At 37.8% G+C, this 10924-nt stretch overlaps 1 protein-coding gene across 1 annotated transcript in view; it reads right to left on the reverse strand.

Annotated features, from left to right (window-relative positions):
- Nucleotides 1-934, reverse strand: part of zgc:77880 (zf-DHHC domain-containing protein) — an 8762-nt gene extending 7828 nt beyond the window's left edge. The window contains exon 1 of the mRNA XM_034557349.1: nt 784-934. Within this exon, the coding sequence (XP_034413240.1) occupies nt 784-908 (125 nt within the window). The 5' untranslated portion in view covers nt 909-934. The remainder of the gene's footprint in view (nt 1-783) is intronic.
- Between the last annotated feature and the right edge of the window lie 9990 nt (nt 935-10924).

A 10924-nucleotide genomic window follows, 5' to 3' on the forward strand; every position in this document is an offset into this window, starting at 1 on the left:
ACTGACATAAGTCAATAACTTCAGGGGGGGAAAGCAGATGTTTTGATAAACACAGTTTCTATAAATAGCGCTGTTACTAATTACACAAATCTACCTGTTTAAAAAAAAATATGTGTACCGGTAAGTATTTTATAAATTAAGATATTAGTATTAACATCATTAATATTAAAATACTATTATTTTGTAATAATTTAGCCACTTGTAGCCATTTTAAACAATGCATTGTATGGAATTATCTTATACTATATGCGTATGTAAAGGATTAGTCTTTAAAAATAATTAGTAACTAAAGTTGTAAAATATATGTAGTGGAGTAAAAAAGTACAATATAATAGTAGAAGTATGAAGTAGCAAAGTAAGTAATTTAAAAAATACCTCGAATAAGTACTTAAGTACCTGATAATTAGTGACAATTAAGACAGTAACATATTATACAATATAAGTACACCTGATATTATGACGTATGCTGATTGTTTCAGACCGCCGATAGTAAACCGAAGAAGAAGAAACACACACGTGTAACGTGTTGTCACAAACACACACATAAACACACGTAAACATGTGTTAGCGTCGGAGAAAAACAAACAAACAAACAAACAAAGAGCTCAAGCGCGTGAGCAGAGAGAGAGAGAGAGAGAGAGAGAGAGAGAGAGAGAGAGAGAGAGAGAGAGAGAGAGAGAGAGAGAATCTGTCAAATGAATGGAGACACGGCGCAGTGGCGCCGCCCGCCGCCATGTCGGTTTTTTAACGGTTAAAAGCGACACGAAAACACAAAGCACCGACCTGTCCGAGAAGGCGGGGAGGAGGACATACTGTATGACCACGTAGTCCGCGTAAAACACGCTGAAATAGGTTAAAATCAGACAGATAACGCCGCAGGGGTCTCGCCTACAGCGCACGAACGCCATCTTCTGCCGGGCTCCGCCCCCCCTCCTGTCCCACTTCCGGGTTACGTCACGCCGAAACCCGACGCTAATTTCGTGGAGCGTCGAGAATAACACCAAATTCTTAAAGGGCCAGTTCACGCAATTAAAAATAAAAATAAAATCTACGAAATTCCACAACAAATAAAAATATATATTATTATTGAATATTGAATATGTTGTGTGTTATATTGTCATATTCTACAACCAGAGTTCTATATTTATACTATATTTTAACTAAATACACTAAACTAACTATACGTTTTTTTCCATTTTTATTGCTTCCTTTTTTTGCAGTCGTGGCTCTATTTTATTTTCTGTTTTATTGTTTGTATTCTATTATAATTACATTTCTGAATATCAGTGTAAACATTGTCTATGTGGGTTGGATCAAAGGGTCTACGACTACATTTAATTGTGAAACAATACAATATTGACAATAATAGTTCCGTTAGTCCTTTTGTTGTCTGACAAACTATAATATTACATTTTAAATGATATAAAACAACAGCAAATCTATCTGAGCATTCTTGTCCACTAATTATGATATAAATGTAGATAATATGATGCTGCCTTACGGGACCATAGGACTAAAAAAAAGTTCTTAAAGGGTCAGTTCACTCAATTAAAACACTGCAACTACATCTGTATTCACTTACTAAAAAAGTAATAAAAAAATAAGGTTAATATATTTAATAAATAAATACATAAATTAATATATAAAAAACATATAATATTATATATTATAAATTATGATGCTATTTTATAGCATTATAATTCTAATTATGTATAAACATAAATATTATATATATATATTAATTATATAATAGTATATTTAATATATATTAATAATAAGGAGAAAAATAAATAAATAGAAAACTATACATACAATATATACATTTTGCACACATAAATGTTTTCTCCTTCACGCGATGCCAGTATACTACCACACGGTGGCGGTACACCTCCTCGTGCATAAAGCTGACATTCACGCACTGCGTGGCTCCTCCCTTGAAGTAGGCAGCAACCTCGTCACACTCCTCGTTTGCTCAACACTTCTTTTTTTTTTGATGTGTGTGTGTCGCCGCTGCGCTGCTGCTGCAGACTCTCACAGCTCGTGTTTGTAGTTTGTTCATTTATTTTTCTCCCACAAAACGCACCTCCCTTTCTTCTTATTATCGGATACATCTCCTCGCTTCTTTCGTCGAAGTTAAACCCTATTTTCTTTGGAGTGTATTTGTATTTGTGTGCGTGTGTGTGCGTGTGTGTTTCTCGAAGAGGAGGTATAAAGAAAGCAAGAAAAAGAAAACACACAAACCTGGAGGAGGAAAAGGGCGTTCATACTTCGAAGTAACCATGGAAGTTCCTGGTATGCAGGTGAGCAGAAAGGTGGAGAACAAAAAGGAAGGTTGCTGGCTCTGTTTTTGTCGTCGTTCATGAGCAAACTGAACCAGTTTATCATAAGTATGGGGGGGGGGTTGTGCAACCACAGGCCGTTTCCGACACATTTAGAAAGTGGTTACCTTGTTTCTGCTGTTTCTGGTTTCTGAGCTCGAGTTCTGTCTCCAGTCTGAAGAAAAGTGGTTTAAGAAGCTCATTATGTAACATGTGGCACTCCGCACGGAGTTTATACTGGAGTTATGGTGTACTAATACTCCTAAAGTTTGTTACTATAATACTCCACACGGAGTTTATACTGGAGTTATGGTGTACTAATACTCCTAAAGTTACTTCACATGTCACTATAATACTCCACACGGAGTTTATACTGGAGTTATGGTGTACTAATACTTCTAAAGTTACTTCAAATGTTACTATAACACACCACACAGAGTTTATACTGGAGTTATGGTGTACTAATACTCCTAAAGTTACTTCACATGTGACTATAATACTAACAAGTGTTTATAGTGACAATGTGGCATTAAGATCTCATACGGTGTCTCTGTAATACTCCTAAAGTTACTTAAAATGTGGTTTTAGTACTCCTAACTGCGTTTATAGTGACATTATGATGTTAATACCTCTTTAAATGTGTCTGTAATACTTATAAAGTTACTTTAAATGTGGTATTAGTCTCTCTTTAGATGTCTCTGTAATACTCCTTTTTTTGCAATCTAATGTTTTTATTTGTCTCTGTAATACTCCTAAAGTTACTTTAAATGTGGTATTAGTACCTACAAATGGTGACTTAATCAACCTGGTATTGTCCATACTGACTTTGGGTCTCCATGTTGAGCTCAGTGACTTTATGGTGTTTTTATCTCTTTCAATATGTCTATATTTGCTTATTATGCGTCTGTGGAACCTCATACTGACATCTTGGTGACCTTTCTTGGCACTTTTGAGTGTTTTTGTTTTATTCATAAACACAAATGTGTTAGATTTATTATCTCTGATATTCCCATAGTGATTTATTGTGTCTGTAAGCTTATTTTAGGCACATTTATAGCTCAGTATCTTTTATCTGCTTTAAAAAAGCAGATAAAAGATACTGAGCTATAAATACATATATGTATATCATTGGACTTCCCCCAGACAATGCTGTTTGATACTCCTTTAGTGGCCCACATTGTGACTCAACATGGTCTAATGTCTTACCTGGGTTTGAATGTTGGATAGGCATGATAAGAACGTCTATTCTTGGATCACCCTTGTTGTTGGGTAGTGAAGGTGAGTCGGCAGTCACGCCGTGTTTTCCGCCACCTCGACAATGTGTGTAGGGCGAGTTACACCTCTCGGCTCGGGCCTCCTGTTTGGCCGGCTCTCAGGTGTGTCATCTACCTGAGGGACCGGCTGTCGGTGCACTCGCTCTGCTGGCTACGGTCGTCCCAGGTGGGCGTGCCGGTAATGGTGTCGAAGGATTGTTAAACACAGACACACCTGACACCACAGCAGCAGCTGCAGCGGCGCTGAGACTGGAGGAAATATATATATATATTATATTATATTTATTTTTAATTTATATATTTTTTTTTATTTATATATATATATATTATATATTATATTTTTTATTTATATATTATATATATATTTTTTTATTAATATATATATATATATATTAATTTTTTTTTTAATATATATATATATATATATATATATATATATATATATATATATATATATATATATATATATACATACATACGACTTTACAAATCGACTAAGTGACAGTTGCACCGATGAAGTCTGAGCAGAGCACCTATTGTTCTTCTATTGTCTATTATCGTTATAATTATTATTGTCGCGTGTACGAACGAGCTAATTGGGCTAACGGTCAAGGCTTGAAATTTGACGCGTCAGTCGTGGACGTAAATAGCCGTCTGCCGTGGTTGTCGAAGTAGCCCCATTGTTGCGCTTCACTTAGCTGTATGAAATCTGGTAGGTGTGTGTGTAACGTGATAGGATGTTCAAAAAAGCCTCTTGGAGGTATGCCCGAAATCCAACAGGAAGTCGACCATTCTACCTTTTTTACCGTTTGCGAGGAGCTGTACTAATATTTGTTATTGGCTCCTATTTATAAATCGACTTGCCTGCTGATATTTTCAGGTATTTGGCTCTAAGTGCATGTTTCCTGACAGTCGGGGATTTAAAACCACCCAGAACATCATTGGTACCCATCTATCAGGTGATATTGGTGATATTGTCTTGTGTGTTGTATAGTTTTGGGCATTTGGCTTAACTTGGTTGAACTCGGCTAACTTGACTTGTATTGCACTCTTTGTCTTCTCAATGGAAGACACTGACGGTTTGTGTGGGTTATCTGTCCGTTACAGATGCCGGTGTTAACATCCTCTTTTTTTTATCTGATGTCATTTCAAAACCATGCCTTCATCATGACCCTGTTATTTACAATGCGTTCACAGTCCTTTAACAATAGCACATTTATTGTTTAACGCTATAACATTTGATGCCTCGTGCTTGTGTCTTTTTGTAGCAACTCTTTCAGGGTTTTCAACATTGGAATTAAAGGCAGACCGCCTAGCTTGAAATACAGACCACCTCTACCAGCGCCAGAAGACATTCGTACACTTTTAACAACATTCGCCCTTTTGAGAAGTCCTACATCACACACAGAGAGCAATTGTACCTATTTAAAAACATTGTTTATAGGGTCCAGATCAAGATTTGTTTTGACGCCGAGTCTGTCCCGGCTTTAATTTCTCAACACTTTGTAAAATAGAAAAACATACATGGTCCCCAGAGGATGAATCCCACCAACTTTGGTTTGAGCCTTCTTTTTTTTTAAACTTTTCGTCAACGGTCGCCATGAGGTTGACATTTGGGGTTATGCGTACGTCGGCATGCCGGCGTTGGCATTTAATCACGTGAGCTCTTTCCCCTACGACGGGACGTTTCCCTGGACAACAGTGTGAAATAAGAACTTTATGGGATGGCTGGCGTTCCTGACGATCCTCAACGGCTGATCAGACGCCACTTGATGAGACTTTGACGGCTTAATTGGTTGACGATGTGTCGGCCGTTTTATGGGAAATCGTTAGAATGGCTCCACATAGTCAGGCACTTTTTTTTATTGGCGCTTATCATCAAATTGCTTTATTGTCCTGATGGTCCTAAATGCTATTTTTAGTTCTCTATGTCCTCCCTGGGCAGAGAAAAGATGAGTGTCTTTGATGACGTTAAGGAAGTCCTCATCAAGATTTGTGGCCCTGATTGCAAAAAAAACGTCCTGTTTTTTTGTTTGTTTTTACATTGCTTATCTGCCGATACCGAATATAATATTCTGTATATTTCTGAAACACTCAGTGCATTGGTGTTGCAGAGTGGATCCTCTTCCTCACAAATAATCTTTGGCAAAAAGCACAGCAGTTTAATTCTGGCCCGTCCTCAAGTTACCCATAGCATTGTTGTTAATTAGAGACAGCTGATGTCATCGGCTGCCAGCAACGCTTGTCCTTTTTTGAATTGGCCGCTTCCTGAATGCTTTCTACACGGCTCTTTGCAAAGAAAGAGACAAAAGAGAAAAAGTTTGTTTTCGCGTTGGAGGAAATCTGTTTATTTTTGCCAATGCAGCTCTCCAATCATTCACATTCACAGCTGATTCTTGGCGATATGGCCAGAATCTTTATACCGATTTTTAAAGTTGATTTTATATCTCAATAATGATATCATAATACAGCTTGTTTTCTGGACATTAAAAAATGTCTATTTATATGTCTACATCTTGTAAACAAGATTTTAAACAACACAAATGACACTAGATGGTGGCGCGAAATTCAACCAAATGCTGAATATATTAATTTGTATTAACTTTGATATAGTCAAAGAATTAAGAAAGAATAAAAGACGAAAACACGGACAACGGATCAACTTGAAGCCCCGCCCTAAAGTATACCCTGCTTTATGGTCTGTTTGAATCTAAATGGGCCATAATTTACTAAATGAACATCATGTCTATAGACTTCTATACAACCAGAGGAGTCGCCCCCTGGTGGTCAGTAGAGAGAATGCAGCTTTAACACATGAAGCATAGACTTCTATGCAACCAGAGTAGTCGCCCCCTGGTGGTCAGTAGAGAGAATGCAGCTTTAACACATGAAGTATAGACTTCTATACAACCAGAGGAGTCGCCCCCTGGTGGTCAGGAGAGAGAATGCAGCTTTAACACATGACGCATAGACTTCTATACAACCAGAGGAGTCGCCCCCTGGTGGACAGTAGAGAGAATGTAGCTTTTAATTCAATTCAGTTTATTTTTGTATACAAATTTGGCCTCATGTTACAATCTGGAGGATCCCTCTCCCCGGATGGACAGAAGCAATAGATGTCATGTGTACAGATGAACAGCGTTACAAAGTTACAACACATTTAATGAATATGACAGAAATGTATGAATAATTAGTAGTAGGCATGGACCTCGATCCAGACCTCCACAATCCATGAAACAGAAGGAGGACGAGAGGAACAATGTTGTCTTTCTAAACCGTTTATGAGCGAAACGGTTGACGCCAAGTCGATTTCTGACTTCTCAATGAGGAATAAAACGAAAAAAAGAGAGGACGCCCTGTTTCCTTGACGACCTGTAACTCCTGCGGGGCGTCAATTCTTAATTTTCAGAGAAGCCCTCCGGTGTTAAAACCTCCCGTCGTAAACCTCGCCTGCAGCTCTGTCGCGAACAGGTGCAGCGCTAGCAGGTTGCTTCAAGACATTGTGTGGAAGCCATCTGCAGATGTCCCTGATCACACAGCGGGGAGTGGCCTTTCTTCCTCCTTCTTCTTCTTCTTCTTCTCTTTCATGACGTAATCACCCGCTCCACCAGACACTTCCTTGTGCTTCTGTGTGATAAATAATCAGCTGCCTCCTTTTGGTTTTGGCTTCGGGTGGTGAGTCAGTTCTCCTGTGGTCTGAATCATAGCAGAGCGTTTGAAAGAAGAAAAAAAAGAATCTGGTTTGTTTACATTTTGCTACACCACAGCTCTTTTTTTTCATTGGACGGCGTCTCGGTAAACATGTCGCGTTACACGTCTTTCGAGTCAGATCGGGCGACGGTTTTGAGTCATCGAAGCGTCACCGTCTTGATGTTTGATTTCAAAGAAAAGTGCCGGCTACTTAACACGATTTTAAATGATTTGACACACTAATTTAGTTTTGGTTCGAATTTCGGCTGAAACGATTAGTCATGCATTCGTCATTTTGATGATTGATTGTTGATTTTCACACACACACCCTAATTGCTGCTTCTTTATTGTGCTATTGCTGTATTTCTACTACTTATGTGACAATAAATCAATAATTTGGTGCTTTTTGTTTTTTTAGCCAATTACATTATTTATTTATTTATTATTTTATAACTATAATTGACAGAATACTCAATTTTGTTGTCAATGATTCAGTTTATTTCGTTTAGCCCGATATTACAAATTTGCCTCAGAGGGCTTTACAATCTGTACACATGATATGTTTATAATGTATGTTTATAATAACACATTAAATAATCTATAGTCCTCAAACTGCACCAAGTCATACAACCTTCTTGTTTGACAAATTGTGAGTTTTTACGTCTTCGTTACTTCCACATTGACAACATGTTTGTGCCTGTTTTGACTGTGTGTGTTGACATTAACATGCGGCATGTGTTTACGAATTACCGGAAAATACATATTTGGGACTGATTAGCTGCTTCGGTGCTTTTTAAAATGAATTTGTTCAGACTGTGGAGTCAAAACCAGCTATTTTAAGTTGAATTGTAATGATCATTGTTTACCATTTTATAGACTTCGCTCTGTGGCTTTGATTTGTACGTCCTGCACCGATATGGAAACACAACCATCGTGACTAGAAGTTAAGAGAACTCAAACATGCAGAATAACACCGTTACAATGCCATAAATCTTATAAAAAAGAAAAAAAGCAATTTCTTTGATAATGTATTTTGTAAAATGTACTGGAATCTGTTTATCCAACATGACACCAAGTGTTACCGATGTTGGACAAATTAATAGTGTCTCAACTTTCTGTACAGGGTGAACTATTTACATGTTTTACGACCTCTGCTCCGCGTTCATCAGCCTGCAGTTCAGTCCAAGTTTCACAGAATTGTTGTCACATGACGAGAGAGAGTCAGGAGAGTCAGTCATGGCTTCCTGGTTGCTTTGAGGAGCTCAGAATTTAATGTTTTTCACATAATTTCATTAAAGCAAACGGTTTATTAAATGAGACACTGTTTGTGACGACCTATCACAATTTAAAGATACTTGTTTTGTCACACATGATGTGTTCCTTACATCTTCTTCCTGTGTTTTGAAGAAAACATCTTAATAATAACCTCCAGTAAAACAAATGAGACGTTGAGTTTTTGTTTCCAGTCCTTATGCTAAGCTGTAGCTTCACATTTTGAAGTGGTATTATCTAACTCTCAGAAAATGAGCGACTCCTTCTGACATTTGAGAGCTTCGTCTTTTCTCATTACAGTAAACAAAACAAAACCACATCCGTTAACCTCTAGTTTGTGTGTAAAACCAAAACAACAACAACAACAAAAAGCGTCTGTGTTTTTGAAAGCGCTCTCGTGTTGAATGACTCAACACGTCGTGTCACGTTTTCGACATTAAACGAAACGGGGAAACGTTTGAAGAGTGTTGGCCAGATTTTCACATGATGCGACTCTGCAAAGGTCATTTTTTGAGAATGCCGTGTTTGTACTTCCTCCTCCAGCAGCTGTGACCTTTGACCCCCCTTTTCGGTTGGATATTTGGACACCACTTGTTAGTAAAAACATGGATCTCTCTCACTCTCTCACTCTCTCTCTCTCACCCTCTCCCTCTCTCTCTCACACTTAATCGCACACAGAGTTTCCACAGCCGCGTCCAAGTTTTCCTGAATGCAGCTGAATGTTTGCATGTTCCCTTCACTGACCTCTAAAACTCAGCTCTGCTTCTCTCTTTTCTTTCTTTGTAGGTTTAACCTGGAGCTGCCTTTTTTTTTTTTTATTCTTTTTTTTTATCCCTGCTGTTATCACCATGGTAACCATTTTGTCCTACTGCTCCTCCGTCATATTTGAATCTTCTGTCTGCATTTTGATTTAAAGGACATTCAAGAATTAAAAACTAACCTACCCTTGTGAAGGGCAGAAACCAGAAATATTGGACGATTAATTATTAATCTCGATGCTGAACAAATAACCTAATTTATGTGTGAAATTAATCGTTCTTTGCGGTTTCAAATTTGAAAACTCAAAAGTACAACCCCTCACTCTGGAGAAGATAAAGCTAGCTTGCTATTTCCACCATGCTTTGATGCTACATTAGGTACACCTCACTCCACGTCGCTCTGGAGAAGATAAAGCTAGATAGCTATTTACACCATCCTTAAATGCTACATTAGGTACAACTCACTAGATAAAGCTAACTTGCTATTTCCACCATGCTTTGATGCTACATTAGGTACACTTCACTCCACGTCGCTCTGGAGAAGATAAAGCTAGCTAGCTAGCTATTTACACCATCCTTAAATGCTACATTAGGTACAACTCACTAGATAAAGCTAGACCTGGACCAGAGGTCTGGATGCTTCAGGTTGGATTCAGTGTTTTATAAACCAACAGAAATCTCGTCGGATGACCACTGAAAACAGTTCAATGTCCGTTTCTAACGTCTTCTCTTCCTATTGGAAATATTCATACAATATACATGTACACTTTAGAGTTATTTGGATGTTTTCTTTAGGCTTGACAAAGTTTTGGACCACAGTTGGTGTGTTTTGTATGCAGAGATCCTGCTGGCTGATTAGTTATCGAACAGCTTGTTCAGGTTAATGGATGCACAGTGAAAACATCCTCATCGGTAGATATTTAAACCCTCTCTGGGGAAAGGTACGGCGTAAGGATTCATCAGACTGAGCAACGTGATGCATACCCTCTCTTTGACATTGTGGCTTTGGTTAAATATTAACGCAAAACAAGCTTTAAGAAGAAAATCGGGGGAAGTAGTTTTGTTTGCATTGGTTTAATTCTCATTGAATGCCCTTAATTAAAATTCACAGACTGGGAGTCAAACGGTCGCTTTACTGGTTCATGAAACATGTAGTGAAACAGTTTTTTTTTTGTATTGTTTTGACAGTTTCTGCTCCTCCAGTGTAGAAATACAGATTTATTTTTCCCCCCCTACAAAACTGGTCTGTAATGATTGAGCGAGTGTTGAATGTTTAACTTCCGTCGGTGTGGTTTTGTTCACCACGCTGAGACTGAAAGGTCAAAGAGTAACCTCTCGGGTTTACATAAACCCTCCTGAAAGAGGCTTTTTGTATTAAATACTCTCACTTCTTTCTCAAGTCAAATGCTTCTAATGGACGTGTTTTGGTTGAGAAAGCATCAAATAATCACCAATATTGCTTGAATATTAACAGCACTTCAGCTTAAATTCTAAAAGTATGACGCAAACATGTATTGTTTACACATAGTGGAGATGTAACAGTTGCTCATAATCACAAATACACATGTTTACTGAAAAAAGGAACATTTAATATAAATTTAGTGATAATTCA

This window comes from Cyclopterus lumpus, chromosome 18 (assembly GCF_009769545.1).
Source record: "Cyclopterus lumpus isolate fCycLum1 chromosome 18, fCycLum1.pri, whole genome shotgun sequence".
Classification (NCBI taxonomy): Eukaryota; Metazoa; Chordata; class Actinopteri; order Perciformes; family Cyclopteridae; genus Cyclopterus; species Cyclopterus lumpus.